This window comes from Thermobia domestica, chromosome 1, assembly GCF_964235325.1.
Source record: "Thermobia domestica chromosome 1, izTheDome1.hap1.1, whole genome shotgun sequence".
Classification (NCBI taxonomy): Eukaryota; Metazoa; Arthropoda; class Insecta; order Zygentoma; family Lepismatidae; genus Thermobia; species Thermobia domestica.
The window spans coordinates 288,621,959-288,643,550 of record NC_137454.1 but is presented as its reverse complement, the minus strand read 5'-3'; the positions used below and the strand labels follow the sequence as shown (position 1 = coordinate 288,643,550).

General features: G+C 35.7%; 1 protein-coding gene across 4 annotated transcripts in view; it reads left to right on the top strand.

The window, feature by feature from the left end:
- Positions 1–21,592, top strand: part of LOC145661242 (uncharacterized) — a 729,570-nt gene that overhangs the window by 133,362 nt on the left and 574,616 nt on the right. For all 4 annotated transcript variants that reach the window (XM_081726693.1, XM_081726692.1, XM_081726695.1 and 1 more), the window contains exon 2: positions 12,618–12,656. In XM_081726693.1, coding sequence (XP_081582819.1) covers positions 12,618–12,656 — 39 coding nt within the window. The remainder of the gene's footprint in view (positions 1–12,617; positions 12,657–21,592) is intronic.

Below are 21,592 nucleotides of genomic sequence, written 5' to 3'. Positions count from 1 at the left end.
GGCATTTTTTCAAAAGGAGTTTTACATTAACTGCACCGTGCCGATCTTATTTTGTTGAGTTACAACAAGGACATCACCAGAAACCTCGATCTGGACACAATTGTTTTAAGATTGACAGCATCCAAAACAAGGAGACTTATACTATGATTGTGTTGTTAGTGATTGTTCAAATGTACAACTTGTTTCTATTATAGTGTGCCAACATGAGGAGTATATATATGCGTGTTGTGTTTGTGTTTCTTAATCTTATGAAATTTATAAATTTGTAGATAGCAAAAACCCATAAACATATCATTATTTCTTTCGAATATCACAATAAAAAAAATATCAAAAAATGTTTAGAAGTACAAGTGTAAAATAAAGCGCGTGATATTTAAAGAAATATAAAGTTTCATATCTAAGGAGATGTAAATAATAATACAGGTAAAATGTTAATTTCATTTTTCCAATATGCATATATTTGTTTAGGCCACATGTATTTCAAAACATTGATTTAAGATTCTGAGACTCTTCTCTGTAGAATCTCTTTGAAGATAGTATTAAATCTCATTACTATCTAGATGTTTTCAAGTTTCACAAATATTTTTTCAGTCATCAAAAATTAAAAAACGTATTTCCTGCACTAATTCTTTGGAAATTTTAATGATTGGTTCGTTCGGCCAACTATTTCTTTTAACAAATATATTTTTTAATTTCCTTGAAGATGAGAAAACGGAAAAAATATTTTGTTGCCATAACAAATTAAATTAAAAAGGAGACACATAGTATTCTAGCTTTCAGGTACAGTTGTACTAACGCTATAGGGGAAAATTTTAATAATAATTCCTTCACGCTGTAGTTTTAGTTTTAAGAGCATAAGAAATTATTCATCATCACACACAGACTTATATATATATATATATATATATATATATATATATATATATATATATATATATATATATATATATATATTGTATAATGTCTATGTCTCTCTCTCTGTGTGCCCACCCTAAGTTACATGCAGCCCCCCCTAAATTTGGAGGCTGGCTACGGGCCTGGACATTACCATACGAAGCCCAACAAATTAATGTCTAATAAAATTATTATCCAAACTGATTTTGTGTATATTAGACACTAATTTGTTTGTCTTCAACACAGGCTTCAGAAATAATTATAGATAGACTAATATACAGGGTGGCCCAAAAGTAGGTATACATTACCGTACTGCATTTTATATAATTTCTTATTGCTATCCATGAGGTAGGCGTAGTTTCTTTATTATTTGTTCTTAATTTGTTTTTACTTACATCTTAAGCTCGGGAGAGCCGAAGCAAATAAACCCATAAACTAGAATGTTATACTTGATCAATGCAGGGGTGTATACCTACTTTTGGGCCACTCTGTATATATAGATAGGCTTTAGATATTTTATTAATTTCTGCTTTTTCAATGCTATTGAAGTCGGTTAATATTGTTTGTCTTTTTAAGTTTCTATCACCGATTTCCCACCATATACATGGTTCGAAATCGAAAATATTTTCCATCTTTATACTACTCGTATACATTTGAAGTCCATGCCTAGGTACCTTTATTTTGTACCTTTCCTGTAGGTACAAACAACCTAGGCCCCACTACAAGCGCAAAAAATCCTTTTTATGAAATTATGGTAAAATTTTTTACCTTCTCGTAATTTTTGCATTCATGAGAAGTTGATGTGGGCCATTCAAAAGTCTGATTCATTCTGAAAACAAGCCGTACAATCTATAAACGTAAGAAATATATTGGGTACGAGGAGGAGTTTCCTAAGTGAAAGTATAGAATTTCCTGTACAAAAAATAAAAATAAAAGAACTTAGAAGATTAAGACATAGTGTGAGTTAGGTGAAGCATTCCCTTCTAAGAGAATTCTAGTACATCCTGTGTTTTGCATCCTCTGTGGACTTTCATTGATCTATCAACTTACGTATAACATTCTGAAAGAAAGAAAGAAAAAGAAAAATCTCCTTAATATAATTACTAGTGTCTAGAGAGAAGAAGTGACGAGAGAAGTAATGCAATTCTGATAGCGTACGACGCCAAGAAAGTATTCTCTTCGGTGATCTAATTCAATGCAGTGAAGAGTTTTTTCATGTAAAATAGTCAACAGGAAAGTGTTGAACAGGGTACAAGTTATTATTTATAACAAAAGGCATCATAAATAAACAACAGTAGTGTTAAGGTCAGTGAATCCGAGTGAATATTGTTATGGGTTATTTTCAATAGAAGTCTCAAATTTAGCATCCCACTTTTATCCTTAGACGAAAGTAAGTGTAAATGAGTTATAAACAATGAAAGTTTTATCAAAGCTAAATGGTAAGCGTTCTTACTTTCCGTGCGAAGACTCGGGTTCGATTCACGGTAAGAGCTCTTTTGGTTCAGTTCTCATGTTAACTTATAGTTTCACCATGCGTTGTTTCGAATTTGCCTGTGTTATAATATGCACAGCCTTGCAGCTAAAAACAGACTTTTAATTCCAAGAAACTTACTTATTAACGATTAGGAGGAACTATTTAGTCGAATCACATGCATCAACATCATAAGTAAATCAGACAAAAAACAACCCCCTCTTCTTCTTGTATTGCGTTCCTCTGGCAATACAAGAATAAATGATGCAATTAACTGAAGATAATGTTGCAGTTTGTTACAATTAACTGGAGATAATGTTGCAGTTTGTTCCATGGACACAGCTTGTCAACATGAATGGAAGAAAAAAATGTGACTGAATGGCCATTGTGTTTTTGCATGCAGTGGACACAGTAAATGAAGTTGCACGATTGGTTGTTTTGTCAAAGCGGACTGTCCAATACGTCTACATGGAATGGTCTAACGCATGTTACACACAATAGCGTCGAATTCACAAAAATATCGTGAAAAAATTCTAAAGCATAGAAACCACCCACGAATTTCATGCCTGGTAATGGAAAATAGTTTCCAAACCCGACAAGAATTGCTGCGGTCCGTGAATACGGTTCCACCGTAGCTAACTTCCTTAAAAACATTTTGGAGGGAACTTTATGCAATAGACATTTGGAAAAGATTTGCCGTAGACAATCTAGAAAAAAGAATAATTTGGAGTTCAGGCGATGTAGACTTTTAGAACTCGACAAAAAAAACTTATCGCTTGTAAGTGCTTGTCTTTGAATCTCAAGTTTGTTATGTAAACAAACGTTTGGACACAGCATGCGAGGCTAATTTACATTGCAACAATTAACATTCAATCAGAACAACAACGACATAGGAAGTCTAAACATATCGGCCAGGTCCTATGTTTGAAGGTGCCATTCTGATATTCGTGTCCAACTGAGGTAAACAACAGCCAGGATGACGGTTACAGTGTTCCAACGCGAGAGCGTGCGATTGAAAAACAAGGATGCCAACCATGATCATATAGTAACCTATATGTATTTAATAATGCTACTGACAGTAAATATGCCTGTTTAACTTCCATTCCGATTTGCAATTTCCTCTGTCATTTCTTCCCCTTTTCTTCAAATCCTTACTTCTTGACTCTGATGTTTCCGACCCTTCTATTCCAACCCAAACTTCTGTAGTACTTCAATCAATCCGTGTCAATGTATGACGAAGATTTGACTCGTGTAGCTATCACGATAACACTTCTCCGAGGTACAATTTCCATCAGTTCTCAAAGGTGCAGTTATTTCTCTCGCACACAATATTTGCCAAGTGGTGTACTGAGAATACGTTTTCCATCGTGTGTATCTTAAAGAAAGTGTCGAGATGCTGAATTGGATTAAAATCGGAATTTGGTACTGGTTTACTAAGTTGTTGAAGTTTTTACTTACAGTATAGCCCTATATCCTAATCCTAATTATATATAAACTACATGAACTGACATAAAATAAAGGAGTACATACAGGCCCGTATTTATATATTGTGCGCCCCTGTGCTCCAAATAATTTAGGCACTCCCTCTCCCCCGCACAACTTATGTCTCAAACAAGGAAACAAGCCATGATTTTGCAAACATGCCAGCTCTTGTACATTTATAGGTTTACAAGGTACAAAAGTTACAACGTAATTTTAAATGACCTAATTCTCTCAATGATGATTACGATGTGGTGTTCTGCCCGAAGGTAGGGTTTGACCCGAAGATCTCTGGGCAAGGTGAGCCCATGGTAGTTTGTAATTGCCTTTCATGGGATGATGAGGACGGAACCTACAGCTTAACTTGGGGTTCAAACCACTTGTGTCCCCACCAGGAATCGAACCCTGGACCCCTTAATTACAAGGCAATGAGCTTACCCATTTATCCATTAGGGACATATTCTCTCTCATGTAATTTATTCATGTAGGTTTTAATTTATTGTCCGTAGAAAATGCATTCTATTGATTCTTAATCAACCGTTGTGTCAATTTTATGATTCATAATTTCACCTGAATTATGATTGAATTTCTTTAATATTTGCTCTTAGCATTATAATAGTAAAATATGGAATTGAAAAACTAGGCAGTGTTTTTGACATTGTATATTTTGAACTTATCACATAGTGAAAGCTTGTAGTTAGTTTACTAAAAAACCATTTTATAAAACTTTACACTATTCATCGTCAGTAATGGTTTAATAGCATCTATATTAATAATACAATAAGCTATTTGTCTGTTTCTCTGTAGCGCTTTCAACTCGAGAACCACAATAGATAGAAACATGAAATTTTAATGTGTTTTAAAGCCCTCAGAGAAATGATCCAAAGGTCACACCTGAGCTGAGGTATCAGTGTGCAAAGTTCCCATAAGAATAATATGGGGGTATTTTTAAAATAATAGAAAAAGGACAAGTGTTAGAGTTGAATTCATAGTGTTTGGGGTCTTTGAGGTGAATAGTGACAGTTTGAATCCAATTCAACTTCAAGGTCATACTCCACTCCCCAAGGAGGGGGAGAGATTTTAAATGTAATTGAAAACAACAGATATTAGTGTTGAATTCATAGGTTTTGAGGTCGCTGAGTTTGAGTATCAGTTTTAATGGTACACATGTTTTTCAAGTACATCCTCACCCTTTCAGGTGGAGGTCGGAGAGGATGACTTTTTAAAAATAATCAGATAAGTTAGCTAATTAGTAACTACTGTAGTTAAAATGACTTAAACACATTAACATATTTTCTTGCGCTTGTGCGGGACTCTGCGGGTTGCTAGTTTAAAATATTACTTTATTGTGAATCTTTTAAAAAAAATCCAAAATTCTGCCGCCCTGTGCTCGAGCACAGAATAGCACTTACCTAAATACGGGCCTGGGTACATACTTCCAGTTGACGTGGAAGGTTGAAATTTGACGTGATCGTATCTTTTCGGGACTAACCAAAGAAATATTTTTAATTTTTAATGGATCTGAAGTGGCGACGAAGAAAATCTCCATGTTATTTAAATTGACTTTTTTTTTACCTATGTATAATCTCATATTTTAGGTACTGGAATTGGAGTAAATACTTGAAATTCAGTACGCTTGTACGTTTTCGTTAGCGTTACCGAAATAAATCACCAAAAATAAAAACTTTAGAGTGGTTTATGGGGAACTGAAAAATCCTTCCAATGTTATTTATATGAGACATGTTCTATACTCCAGAGTGTTTAGGCATTTCCAGCAGGATTAGAATGATGAAACTTGGCATGTTTGTAGACCTCCGGGACTAACCTGCAGGATCATTATATGAATATGTTTACTTTTTAAAGGGTCTAAAGGGGGATGAAGAAATTCCCATGTTATTGAAATGGGCGTTTTCTTGGATACAAAGAGGGGTAAATTTGGATAAGGGCGTAACTAGCAATGCTTCAATTTTTCAGGAGAGCAGAAAAACAAACGCCCTTATATAATTAACCAACGTATTCACACAATATTTTTGGAGACAGGCGTTCGCTACGGAGCAGAAATATTACCTTAACACCACGTAGACACATGCGGACATGCTCAAACTCGCAGAAAATTTGTATATCTCATTTTATCAGAAATAGGTCGATACGCTCTTACCCTAATTACCCCTTCTTATCTTTAAGATAGTTGAAATAGAAAAAGCAACCGGAAATTGGGAGAATTGTAGGTTTACGAAGCGTAAGCCGTTGGCCGAGCAAACCGAATTCAGGAAATATTAAGAGCAAATTTTAAAAATCACTTTCATGCAATCTGATTGCTTGGTTACTATCTTTCGTGCAATCTGATTGGCTGATGATTTTCAAATCTTTGCTGCATTCAGTTTTAAGTTTTGTTTAACATTTAAAACTCTTGGTTTAAACACTTTTGTTCAACATTTTGTACTCACTGATAAATATGATCAAAAACGTTTATTTGTTAATCGAATACTTAAAACCGGATAATGTTTGACGGTTAACCGTAAAACGTGAAATTATTTTAGTTGAAATTTTTGGTTTGAAATTTTTTTTCGTTTGAAACTTTCTGTTTGAAAATTCTTGTTTCAAATTTGTGTTTAATTTTTTTGTTTCAGAATTTTGTTTGACATTTTTGACAACTTTTGCTTCAAAATTTTGTTTCAAAATTTTGTTTGAAATTTTTTTGAAAATTTTTGTTTGAAAATTTTTCGTTTGAAATTTCTGTTTGTAAATTTTTTGTTTTAAAATTTTTGGTTTCAAATTTTTTTGAAATTTTTTGAAATTTTTGTTTGTAAATTTTTTTGTTTCAAAGATTTTTGTTTCAAAATTTTGTTTGAATTTTTTTGTTTGAAATTTGTGTGAACTATTGTTTGTTTTAATTTTTTTTCGTTTCGAAACTGAAAATTTTTGTTTGAAATTTTAGTTTAAAAAATTTTTGTTCGAATTTTTTTGTTTAAAAATTTTTGTTTGGAAAATTTTGGTTTCAAATTTTTAAGTTTGTGCACTCATTGGTAGAGAACTGTTTCGTAACTGTTTAGAACAAAAACCTCTGACAACATTGTTTTTTTCATGATACAATAGTACACGTCAGAACATGGGGTTTTACTTGAAATGAAAAACACAAGTCATTGAAATGGATCATTTTATTACACTGCACTGGTTAATCACATACATCCATACCAGATATAGGATCTGTATATTGTCGATACAATGTATTTTGAACATCTTGCACTAGTTTGGCTTTAGCGTATAATTTTAATTCCAATTGAAGTCTTTTAAGGTCTATTGCAATATCAATAGGTGGAAACTCAATGTCCATTTGCTCACAAATAAACTGTTTATCAATACAGGTATGCACCCACGAACGATGTTGACAACCGTCACAACATCTAAATACATATTGTACGATATGCATGACACATTTCTGAAAATAGTACTTTTTCAGGAATAAACTTGTTTTGTTGCACACTTCCACTGCATGTTTAACACACTGGAATACATTGATGAATTTGTTACAAGGGCGCCCATGTTGTGGTTTCCAAGGGAGGGCAAGTATAAGCGACATTTCAAATGCAGTCTCAAATTTTGCGGTAACTATTCTAAAATATCTATTAGGTTTTCGATCTTCTGAAGCCAATTTCCTCTAAAGGGGGGGTGGGGCGAGCGCCCCACCTTGTCCCCCTGATGGGCGCCCTTGTGGTGGTGGAAGACGGAACACCAACATTCACCTGTACTTGAGCGTGGTGGGGGGGGGCTTCTTTTTCCTATCAGCTTACGTGAAACAGATTATAGTAGTAGAGATGAACAAAATTTCAAGAGTGGAGCGTGCACAGCGAGAGCGGAGAAACACTGGATTTTATCGTTCTCATCTGCACGTCTATGAGCACACATGACTGTGAATAACATCACCGCCGTCTATCTGCATCACAACAGTAGTTTCTCCCAATACCGCTGAAGACATTCTTGGAATGAATGACTGTCACTGGTAATAGTGCGTGAGAGAGATACAGAGTTCTTGCAATTTCTCACCCACGGCCATTTCAATGGCCATTTCCCACCCACATTCAGTCATACCTGCTGTAAATAAGGAAGCTGTACCAAAGTGTGTGGTCGAGATATGTTGTCATGTTTTTGTTCCTCTTTTAACATGTGATGAATGACTTACATATGTTACTATTAGAGGTCACTTTTCTTTTTTATCTTAGTACTGATCAATAGATTTTTACATCTTTATATTTCAAAGGTATTTCCTTTTCTTCACCATCACATTAGGGCATTCCCAAGACACAGAACAGAGCAGAGGCTACCCGTCCCGAACGAAGACGCCCAGTTTGAATCTGTTGACATCACAATGTTTCGGAAAAAATATCAATTTCAGTATCATCTACTAGGAAGAGCCCACTAATGAATCACACAATAAGGCTATCATGATTTTGGCTGGACTTTAACAATTAGCAACGTAGATTTGTCTCTAACAATCTATTGTTTAGATTCATGCTCTCATGTGCCCCATGGTGACTTTGATTGCACTGGTTAATCGCTGACCTTCCAGTTATATTAACTGCAAAATACGCATTCGCTAACATCGTCGTATCATTGTAGGCATATAATTTTGAACTATATATTACTACTTTGTCTTTTATGCACTGACCTTCGAATTGCTAACAGCATGTCCTCTACGGTTCTTAACGGTGTCCGGTGTGCTGGGACCTTCAAACTAAGCCCGAAGTGTGCTTTACAGAGGCACATTCTCTAGCGCGAATTTCGTTTGAATCGGATAGAGTATTTGATGTGTTCTCAACACGTTTTCACCAGCGTAATTGAAACATTTCAGCCAGTTAGCAATGAAAGTGTATAAAAACAACACGTTTTAACAAGGTCGCACAGTGAGAGAGAATTATTGTAGACAGAATCGTTGAGAAAATTTAAAACATTTTGGGAGGTCTCAGAAGAATTTAGGTCGAAACGCCTCATGGACCATGGTGCTTGAGCACAAATGATTTAATAAATTAACTGTACTTCAGTTAATTGAATTGCATATCTATAATGAAGATGTATGTAGACGGGTTATCAATATATACCCTACAGATAGAATAGGAGCAACTATATTTTGACCTAAGGAATAATGGTCATTGATATAATCTATTATTGGTATTGCGTATCCGAGCTTGACCTTAAAAGGCTAAAGGCCATGTATTTTCACTAATGAGTAACGATCAGAGTCCTAAGTAGAAATCAATAAGTTTTTTTTTTTTTTTTTAATTCATTAGCAGAAGTAGGTCGTGTAAAATTGTTCGAAACTAGAGTTCTAGATTTAATAGCGATATAAACGTAGTTCCAGCACACATATACAATATGTAGGTAATACATTAGATTTTTTTTTTTAAAAAAAGGTGCAAGCTTGAAAATCGTTATTCAAATGAAAGAATGATAAGCATTCTGGAGTGTGCGTTTTTTTTGTTGTTTTTTTTTTAAAAAAGGCTTTCCCCATGGTTATTAAGCATGGAAATTATTAAGTGAGACGCTTATATGAAGAGCATTAAGGATTATGTGAGAGTGGGATGGAGAACTGAAAATTATAAATCCGTGGAACGGTAATTCAGGATGAGATTACATGGATTTAGCCGTTTGCTGCATTGTTATTGGCGTTAATGTGCTCTTGTAGGGGTGGTAACTTGTTAAAAAAAATAACTAAATTCTCAAATATGTCACCACATTGTTTTACGTTTTAATATATTTATGTCTAGATTAAATTGTAAATTTAACTTTTTTTGTCTGTAACAGTGTTACTAACCACGCAACATTACTTTTAATTATTTTATTTATTTATTTATTTATTTATTTTAATTTGTAGAATACATGTAGTCCTCAGAAAAAGCTATGAAGCAAGCAGGCGATTTTACTCTTGGGAAGAGGAGGCAAAGTTTCTCGGAAGTGTATCTGGAAGAAATATCATACTCATATGAAGGTTTTTTGCTCCCCTGAGAAAAATCCTGCGGGCTAAGTATTTTGTAAGGTGGTGAGATTTAGAATTTATCCCCCGTCAGCAGCGATACTATATGAGATGTTGACCTGTAGTTTAACGTGAAACTCGAACCACATGAGGTTCCACCAAGAATCGAACTTCGTTATCCCGCACGGAAGGCGTATACGTAACCATGTAGCCACTTTCGTGTCTGAATAATTCGGTTGTCCATTTTAGTGGGTCGTGTGTGCTACATTGGCAATATCCAGTATCTTCCACACACCTTGCCTCATATATATTCTGACCATTTTGTGAAGTATGTATGTTGTAGTAAATACTTTACTTTTTGAATTTATTAAGTGGTTTTTAATTTTTGTTAACGTCCTAGGATTGTGCTCCAGGACTGATTATGATAATGAGTGAAATGAAGAAAGCGAAAGGGAACTGGAGTACTCCGAGAAATTCTCAAACACAATTTTGTCCACCACAAGGTCTATTTGGCTCTAGTTTAATTCGAACAAGGGACCTCACACATCAAAGGTAAGCGCTCTACCACTGAGTCACCGCACCCCTTGATTAATTAGTATTGAATAAAGTTTTATCTTTCTTAAAAAGAAAACTAAATAAATTGAAAATGATAGATATTTGCAATGGAATTATGAACAATTGAAAGAAAGCATCGTCCTTAAATATCGTAACTTTAAAGAAGTGCAAAGCTACAGAGAATCGCTTAAATTTAGATTGAGGGTTCGTAATATTTTTCAACTGCATCGACCTTAATTAATTTTTATTTGATGAATACCCGGAATTGAACTTCTTAAAAATCCTATAATTATGTGTAGCAGATAGAAATAATCATAAAATGAGTTTTTTTTTGTTTTTTCAAAAAGTGACAAGTGTCTACTCCTTCATACGTTTTGGGTATGACTAATGATACTATACGCGCTTTATTTTCACTTCAGCCTCCTGGATGTTAGATTTCAGATGGAGCTAGGGAATAATCCTGAAAAAGTTCCTCAAGTCAATTTGCTCATACTAAAATAATAGACAAATAAAACTGTGATGTTATGCACTATCAAAACTAAATAAAAAGTATACATATTCATAATAACATTCCCGTTACTATGACGATTTTATAGAAAATTAAATGCTATGTATTTTTTGGGGGGAATTTTTAAAGGAATATGTTATCTCTAACATGATGAAAGTATTTAAGAAAAATGTCAAGTATGAAATTTGTGTATACTTTCATAACCTAAACTTTCGAGGAGTTGGTTGACATTGACTCCGCATTGCAGATAAGCGGGAGATAGAGGTAGATTTTGTAAAGAATAAAACACAACATAAACGAGTACTGTAAAAGTACAGTAACTTGTATCCTTTACCTGTTAAGAGATGGAACCAACTGGTTATCTTACCACATACTGCAAAATCTGTGTAGTCCTCGTCGCTGGTCTAGTGATATTCGCACGAACCTGTGGTGTACAAGCTTCCGAGTTCTTTTTCTGGTAGGAGATTCCAAGGCTCTACCAGGAAAAGAACGGACTCTACGTTAAAGTATAGGCCCCCGTCTCATATGGTCTCGGTGCTGAAAAGGGATGCTAAACTAACCAAACACAAAATCTGTGAGAGTGTCATCCAAGGGCGCCCATGTTGTGGTTTCCAAGGGGGGCAAGTATAAGCGGCATTTCAAATGTAGTCTCAAATTTTGCAGTAACTATTCTATAATATCTATTGGGTTTTCGATCTTCCGAAGCACAATTTCCTCTCAAGGGGGGGGGGCGATCACCCCACCTTGCCCCCCTGATGGGCGCCCTTGGAGTCATCGTGTCTAATGGTTGTCACTTTTGTCGCAGAACTGCTGGATTTGATTCGCAATGGAAGTTCATATCTTTTAGACCCCACTTTAAGCTATAGCTCCAAGCTATAATGTTATGTAGTAGTCTTGGTGTTGAAAATGGATGTTAAACACACAACAAGTAAAAAGGAAGTAATTCTTTTAACGTCTATTGCTATTGTACTTTCCACTATTTCTCGATGTAGTGCCCTCTCAGAGATCAAAATGAGACAACACTTTATCTCAGGAATCTTTTACAGCAAGATCCGTGACATGCACTACTAGGAAAAGGATACTGTGTGGTATTTTCCGTTGCTTTCCACAGCTATACTAAACGTCTGATCCATACTCATATATACTAGCAGTTTTCAGCTCACTGACTCGTTTTTCCTCTGTGGTTGGTACCCAGCCTTGTAATGAGTTGCTTGGCTTAAAAGGGTACCTCTTATAGGTTAAATGCTAAAGTTGGAGATGTTAAGAGCATTATCTTGATGACTGCTTATCTTTCTGATTTCGCTGTTCTGAATCAACGCATCCTACTTCTGTATGCTAGGGTTCGATTGAACATTCCGCAGGTCGTTTCTCAGGAAATATGAAAAGAGGAAGCAAATGATATTAGTTACTGGACAATGTGAATGCTGATGGTAACTACTGGAGGATGAAGAGAAGAGATGAGGATATAATAGTATGGAGGCTGCATGCATAAACGTGCCACCAGGCAGAAAACTATTCCTCTTACATTTTACTATTTTAATATTAAACTGAGAAGCATAACACAGATAAATATTGTATCTAATTCAGTATACCAGTTGTTTGGAGGGTATATAATTGTGTGTTATTAAAATTTGATGTAGAATAGCTTGATTTTTCTTTGTGCGCATTTGTTTAAATGCTAGTTTTGATTGTCCATTTATGTACCTGATCTGTAGATAATGATTTCTTTTCTTGTTTTCCAGGTGAGTGATCGCTCTTCTCTTTGCCCATGGAGACGAGAGGTAAGATGAATTAAGTATGACATACACATGCCCTTATCTGAGTTTGCAATTAGAACAGTTAGTAGTGAGATGGAATATTGTATCAATTGTTACTAATTTTGAATCAAATGTTCAAAAAGTTTTACTCTGGTGAGCGCCTTATGAATTCTTTTCTAACTGGTATCTACAAATACGGGTAGTATTTGTTTGCGAAACACCAACACATTTCGAAAAGAATAAGATCACCAAGTTCAAGGTAGAATCCGAACCACATGGTCTCTTAGCAGAAGAACCTGGAATCACAAGCACTTAAAGTCAAGGGCGCCCATCAGGGGGGACAGGTGGGGCTCTTGCCGCCCCCCACCGCAAAATTTGAGACTACATTTGAAATGTCGCTTATAATTGCCCCCCGTTGGAAACCACAACATGGGTGCCCTTGCTTAAAGTACATATATTTAGCCACTTAAGAGTCCCTATCACTGCGAAATTAAAATACCGCTAATTTTACAGTAATTATGTGATATCTTCAAATAGATAAAAGATAATCGAAAAGTGGATCAAGACCTCCCTAGACGATGTTATTTTGCATGAGGTACCGTTATCACGACTCACCTAGTAGCTTTCCGTTTGTAGTTATTTAGAAACGCGAAAATAAATGCCAATTTTCTAAATGACTGGAAATCGAAAGCAGATAAATGAGTCATGATAACGGTATCTCACGCAGAATAATATTGTCTAGGCAGGTCTTGTTCCACTTTTCGATTATCTTTTATCTATTTGAAGATATCACATAATTACTGTAAAATTAGCGGTATTTTAATTTCGCAGTGATGAGGCCTCTTAATTATTTAGAAACTTGTTCATTCAGACTTTCATAAATTAGGAAATTCGCAACAAACTTACAGGGAAAAAAATGTGGAACATGGTTTAAAGGCATTACATAATGATACAGTATTTCATGTAGTATGCTACAAACTAGTCATTTTACAATTAGGTATTATTTATTTTAGCTAAGACAGTTATTTCAGAACTAAATTTATTGCAACTGCATAACTAATAATGTGAGTGAAGAATTGCAGAAACAAGTAAAAGTTACAAAGTTGATAGGAGGCGTTACACTCAATCAGTGGCACACTACAATGGAGCGAGTGGAGCCAGGGCGCAAGGGCGAGAAAAATGAATATGGAAAACTGTTCCTTATCCAAAGAACGTTTGAAAACATTTCAAAAGGTACGCTATGAGTATTAGCAGTTAATTGGCAACAGTCAATACCTGGGGCGGGTCCAGGAATTTTTGAGGAGGCACAGGTCTGAAAAATAAACTTCAGACAATTTTCGATATTTGGTTCGCTAACTAAAAATGTGGACTGCAGTGCTTCATAATACGTATTTATCTCCGCCCTTCTGGAGGTGGCATTGAGGAAAGCCATGTTGTTCGACACGAGAGAATCCAGGATTACCATGAATGGAGAACGCACTCAGAATCTTCCTTTTGAGCGATTTTTTTCCCCACAGCCTTTGAACAAGCTCTTCGTTAGGGACTAATTTATATATTTTACTCCTGGAGGGGCACGCGAGCCCCACTCCCCCCTTTCTGGATCCCCATTGGGCGATACCCGGACAATCGTCACTGCAATAGTTTGTCTAGCTAGCTGCCTAGTGAAAGTTTTGCATAATGAATCATTGCAATCAGCGCGCCGCACTCCCATTCGGGTTCCACCCCCACCCAGGAATAAAACGAATGTTGGGCCTGTTTGAAACCTAGTTGACACTTATAAAACTATTCTGTACTCCCTACTTATATTAAGATTATAAGCAATGATATAATTTTATCTTTAAAGTATAAAAGTAGCAGTTTGGATTAAGTACAGTAAACCATTTTAAATTTAATTTCTATGATCATAGTTCATATTAAGTTTGTACTAGTGATAACTTAAGGAAAAAGATAAGTAAAACTTTAGGTTTCTTAATTACTATTAGTATATATATAAACGGAGCGGCTGAAACGCGTGGGGCAGGGGGCAGGCATGAGTAAATCGATGATCGATCGATCCAGGGCGTAGTAAAACTAGTTAGGCCACTGCATTCAATCTGAATAGAATTGAAAGAATGAAATCGTAATGCAGTGAACTCTGTATAAGTTGGCAACCTTTGACTGTATAAAATGTTACTTACTCAAGCGGGCAACTTACAGAGTATTAGTAGCGGATTATTGTGTTACGTGGTCTCACACGGATGGCTGAATCGGGTAGGCGACTTAGAAACGTAGACAGCTTAAACAACATAACACCAGCTAAAACTTTAGCTTATTGGAGATTTGTTCTTGTCATTCTTTCGTAAGTTACCCTAGTCAGCGTTTCTACCAAAAAATCTAGTCAACGTAGCTTTTGAGTAATGACAGTCACATTCTTGAGAGAAATATAAAACGAAAATGCATATATAGTCCTATTTTACTCATTAGTTTGACTTCACTTTATAAAACTTGCAGGTGCATGCATAAATCGCACCATTTATAAATCCTTTATATATATAATATTAGGGATGGCCAATTCTGGAATTTTGCTGTCCGGATTCTGGAAAAATTTGGCCATCCCTAAAATATAAAAGGTAGTTAATTTTATATGATATGTATGAGCCGTAGCTGAACCTTTGAGTAGTTTGGACATTTGAAGGATGGTGGAACTCCACCGATGCTGCTGAACGATCAGATCTGCCAAGCACGCCAACAATCCTCTCAATTATGGAACAGATGGGGGCGACTGTCAGCTAGGATCGTCGTTGTTACGATACACGATATCTGTGCAGAGATTGGAATTTGTTATGGATCTTGTCAACGAATTCTCACAAGACAGTTTAGCATGCATTGGATTGCAGCGAAGTCCGTGCCGAGTGTGTTGACCCAGGATTTAAAAAAAAAAAAAAAAAAAAGTAATATGTAACGAACTGTAAGCATGTGTGAAAAGTGATCCCATACTTCTCTGAGAGTGTAGGCGTAGTCGCTAACGCTCTCATCTTTGGTGAGAGAGGTCCCGGGTTCGATTCCCGGTGGAGACACTCGGTCGAACACGTGCAATAGCTTTTTTCAGGCCAGCTATTTTGGGTAAAGTTTTAGCTGGATATCCCTCATTCACACCAGGCAAATACCGGGATGGTACCTAACATAATGGTATCTTTCCTTTCACCGGATAGTGTGCTCACCGAATAGTGTGCATCTAAAATCATTTAGCCCTTCATATACATGAAGGGATAAATGATTTTAGATGCCGACAGCTCAGAAATCTAATTCCTAATTTCCCCTTGAATGTCATCTCAGGGATGAAAGTATCGTTTGTGCTTACCATCCCTATATAAAACTGCAACCATCGCGATGGAAATCATGTGGCATATCAATTTAGGTTAGCTTGTTCCAAGAAATTCAAATATGAAGTTGGTTTTTACTAACCCTCATGTGTTGAGTAGTTACGGATTATGGAAATTTTGAACAGGGAAATTAATGGTAATTTTTCTGCCATTTCAGTTGATTCAACGTGAACAGAAACATGATCAAAATATACCTGTGGGTGTGGGCACACTTTTAGAGTTATTGCTGTGGATGAGGGAGTATTACGTTGTTAAATCAAGCTTGAAAGGTGCATACAATCCTATCAATGCACCTTACATCCAATACAACACCAGCACCAGCACCAACATACAGCATCCAATACAGCACCATAAGGATCCTCGAAACAGCTATATGAGCAAGTTGCTGATGAGGCGGAAACTACAGATGTTTAAATTCCAACAGTAATTAGTGTTAATGGGGAACAACATTTTGAACCTGTAACCTAGTTTTGAGTAATCCTACCGGAAAATGTTGGCGTAGTACCTTACAAAACACAACTCCCGTCCCATGCAGAGTCCTTGTGTATTTATGACCCATTCCAGCTAAAAATACTGGTTCTAACACTCGTTAGTGCTCTTCTACGCGTACACCGAGGATTGTGGTCACCTCTGGTGTTATTTTTAGCAACAGTGTTCATTTACGATCATGTGCAGGATTGCAAGTAACGGGAATGCTCAGAGGGGAAAGACGTACTGCAACTGTATATTCAGAAGAAAATGTAATTTGGAAATATAAAGATTGTAGGGGATATCCATATTTGAGAAGGGGAATTAGCCTTCATCCCGTTCGTAATTTGTACACCGCTCCGCTTATCGCTTATAGATTATTATTATTATTATTATTATTATTATTATTATTATTATTATTATTATTATTATTATTTTAGTAGTAGTAGTGTAGTAATAGAAAAAGAAGAACCATTTCTTCTCAATTCTTCTTTTAGTTTCAAAATTGCTTGATGTTTATATGCACTTTATGCGTCCTGTACTCGAACTTTGGACCCCTTTATCTCCTGCCCTGTTTGCGATCTGCCGCTAAAAACTTGTTTTTCTCTGTTTCTTTGGGTGCTGCATCCGATGATAGCAAGTATTTTCAGAAATCGAATTGTCTAAAAAAGAATGGTCTCTTGTAAGATGGTTTGGGCATGTAAGAAGAAGACCTTTGGAATACGTAGCTCACCGAGTAGATGCTATGGAAGTGAGTGGAAAGCGAGCCCGAGGTCGGTCAAAGAAGAAGTGGAAAGAGTGTGTTAAAAACGATACGGTGCAGTGTGCTGTCACAGCGGTTATGGCACAAGATAGAAAGAGGTGGAGGACAACCATCTGAAAAAGCCGAGCCCAGTTAACTAGGAAAAAGACTTAGAAGAAGAAGAAGCTCTACGTGAATCAATATTAGAACTGGAAGTGGTAGTTAATTTCTACCACCGTTGGTTCCAACTGAAAAACTGAACTCATTTCAAAAAATCTGCTTCACGTTATCTATTACCATTTTTCACTATGGTAGTTAGTATTGAAACCTGATATCGAAAATTTCCAATACTTCCAGTTTGAGTAATGGGAGGAAAGTTATCTTGGGACGTTCAATCCATATCAAAAAGGCTTTGCTTGCTATCCCTTAGCGCTTTTACACTACGGAGATCAACACTAAATCCGGAATTAGAAGTAAATTTATACCACTTCCGGTTTTATAAAGAAATATAGGTGGCGATGGTATCTTTCTTTTTAAACGTTGAATCAATTCCAAAATCAGCTTATCGCTATCCGTTACTGTCTCTGTTCTATGGCAATATACACTAAAACTGGAAATGGTTGATTTTTCTACTAGTTACCGTTTTAATAGAGGGTTAATGTACAGGGAACCTATTCTTGGATCATAGCTCGATCCTTTAAAAAAAAAAAAAAAAGTTCTCACTATTTCTTACCGTTTCTGCTCTATGGAGACAACTATTAAAACCAGAAGTAGTAATGAATTTCTACCATTTCCCGTTTTAGTGGAGAGATGCGAGTGAAGGTGGTAGTATATTTCTTTGAGACGCTGTAAACGATTACAAAAACACTGATTGTAGTTATCTATTATTGTTTCTGTTGTATGATGATTCATCAATGTTGAGACCGGAAATTGCTCATTTCAACGACATCCGCATTACATAGATGGTAATGGAAGAGATGGAACCTATTGTTAAGACAGTGAATCCATTCCAAGAAACTGCTTCTCACTATCTCGTAACGATTTTGCTGTATGAAAATCAGTATTGTAAAGAGTAAATTTCTATTGCTTTCGATTTTAGTATACAGATGCGAACGGAAATGGTATCTTTTCTTGTGACACAAAATCGATTAAGAAAGAAAGAAAGAAAGAAAAACCCTCTTGTCGCGGATAGGTGCTGACTGCCACGGGTGTTGACTGCCACAGCCAATTATTGGTGCTGACTACCACGACTGTCGCTGATTGCAGATATGAAGGTGCTGACTGCCACGTTGGCGTGCTGACTGCCACGAGCCTGGGAGGAACTGTATTTGGAAAGAGAGGAATTAATCCCTCATACTAAATTTATGATTATTAATTAATTTAGTAGGGATTAATTTAGTAATCATCACAGCAAATCTATGTGGCATCCTGTAAGTTACAAAGTTGCTCACTAAGTGGAACGACATACACTTGGATGTTTATAAAGGGATTGTCTTTTCTGTTATATGTACAATTTGCACATTTCATTGTTTATATTAATTGTTTTATTGTATTATTTAATGGATATGATTGTCTGAAGCCAGCTGACAAGGGAAGTTTGGGAGAAGCACTCGCCTGCAGAGAAATAGGCATGTCATTTGAAGGACCAATTCATGCTTATTACAACAGGTAATAAAACTCTTGTACGTTGAGAACTGTTCGAGATATTCAGCTTGGAAATTTATATGAGAAAATGAGTGGATGCACGTTTCAATACGTTAAGTATTCTCACTCATGACGAAGCCTGATGGTTTGAAATTGCTATTGCTTGATCACTGGGGTCCATTCACAGATAAATTGTCCATTACAAGTTGCATGACGGATGGCAAAGACCTAATGGTTGAGAAGATACCAAAGAATTGCACACGATTTGTGCAACCATTTGATGTGTTTTGATTCCGATCAATCAAAGATTATAGCAGGAGATTTGTACATAGTATGAATCTTCTTCATCTGGACGTTATAATGTACCAACGAAACAATCAAATAAAGTTCGTGTCCATACGAATCACTTCCGATCACCGCGATACATAGGATTGTTTCAATTTGCGTTCTGCAAGGCAGGTTACGAACAAATTATAGGCCTATAACTTTTGAATCACTTGTCGAATTTGCTTTTTGCTTTAGTTCTGCGAACTGTTCTCTTGCCGGATGCAACACAATTGCACATATAAAATGTGCATGGTGCATTTTGCCTGCGTCATTTATTCATAAAACAGAAGAACAACAGTGATCAATTTTCATCTCTAACCTATGATTATTGTGAACAATGTAATGACTAATTGTATCTAACATACCCGTTAGTTATTGCGAAACACTTTTTTCTGTTACTTCCGATAGCTTTCAATTCGTATGTCAATATTCGTTACTAATTATGTTGTACTTAACGCGTATAAATGCGCATATCCTCATTTTCTCATATTAACTTCCAAGTTGAATATCTCGAACCGTTCTCAACCATACAAGAATTTTATTAGCTTGTTATAATCAGCATAAATTGGGACTTCAAATGGAATGCTTAGTTTCTCTGCAGGCGAGTACTTTCTCCTGAACTTCCCTTGTGAGGTACAGCCAGCAGTGCTTTTTTGATAGAACTTTCAAGAGCTGCTCGAAACAATTTGCGCAGCTGTACACAGTTCATTCTGACATAGGGAGTTCAAGTGAGAATACATAAATCGTACCAATTTTGTACGCACCGCTCCCTGACAAAACTGAAAGTACACTCATGTCCAAAATTATTGTCGGATATCTATAACTGTCTTCTTGTAAGAATATAATTTGATAATTTTGCAGAGTACTTTTAAAACTTATATTATGTGTATAATCAGGAAATTTATATTTGTGATAAATTTCATAGGAAAAGAATTATAAATACGAAAATCATAATGAGTAAAATAAAATGTAACTAAATGGACAAGAAAATTTTATTTTCGTTTTTTGTTCTTATTTACTGCTCTTTTGACATGAAATTTACCACATACATGTCTTTGCTGATTATACACATACTAACATTATAAGAAATACCGGGCGAATTCGTTATCAAATTATATTACTAGAACAACATATTTATAATCGTGTGACAATAATTTTGGACATGAGTGTACATACAGAGACCTGTTTACCTTTGTTAGGTGTTGGTCTGAACAGCACGATCCTAAGGATCTAGTTTCTTTCATGCTTCTTGGCGTCCGGTAATGTTACGCCTAGCAACTTTCTCTCAGGCTCGTGGCAGTCAGCACCTTGATATTGGCAATTAGCGCCAGTCGTGGCAATCAGCACCAATAATTGGCTGTGGCAGTCAGCACCCGTGGCAGTCAGCACCCCACCCTTGTCGCTATATGTTACCATTTTTATTCTATGTCGATCAACGATGAAACCAGAAATTGTTAATTTGTACCATTTTCTGTTTGAATGGAGAATTAATGGATGACATGGAACATATTCTTGGGACGTTGAATCGATTCCAGAACACCGTTTCTGGATATTTCTTATAGTTTTCTTTACTATAATTGTGGACACACGGACAGACATCCAGACGGACAACCGTTCTATAAGAAGTGAAATGAAATCTTTTAAGTTTTACGTCCCATGATTACGCCGGAATGACTAAAGGAGACGGTGATGATGAGAAATGAATGAAAGTGGAATGAAGAAAGTGGGAGGAAACAGGACAACCTCGAGAAAACCAATGCACACAATGTTTGTCCACCAAAAAAGTTCATTTAGCGCAGTTCATTTAGCGCGAGCTGGGATCGAACTAAGGATTTCTTGCACCAAAGGTGAACGCTCTACCACTGAACCACCGCGGCCCCAGCCGTTCTATGAAACTTTCGATATTTATGGATACCATAGTTCGTAAGTGTAATAATAATAATAATAATAATAATAATAATAATAATAATAATAATAATAATAATAATAATATAATTTCTTTGCTAAGTTCCATAAGAATTTTAACATTGTGTATGCTGGATTCTGGAATCTATATAGAACGGCCTATCTCTGAAAATATGTTTCAGATAAAAACTTGTTTATTATAAGTTAGTGTAGTAATGCGCCTAAATAGAATAGTTTATATATATATATATATATATATATATATATATATATATATATATATATATATATATATACAGTTTATAACATTCTTATTCGTACACCTGAATTTTCGAGAAAAATTGTAACATATATGTACTTTATGTTTATAATATTTATATCTACTATGTGTATATGAGTAAAGGAGGTTTTGCTCACACATTTCAATTTAAAAACCAATCCAAAATATTTTAAAAAACTATCCAATAGTAATAATTAAAGAAAAACGCCACATTTTCATGCAACATTTCTAT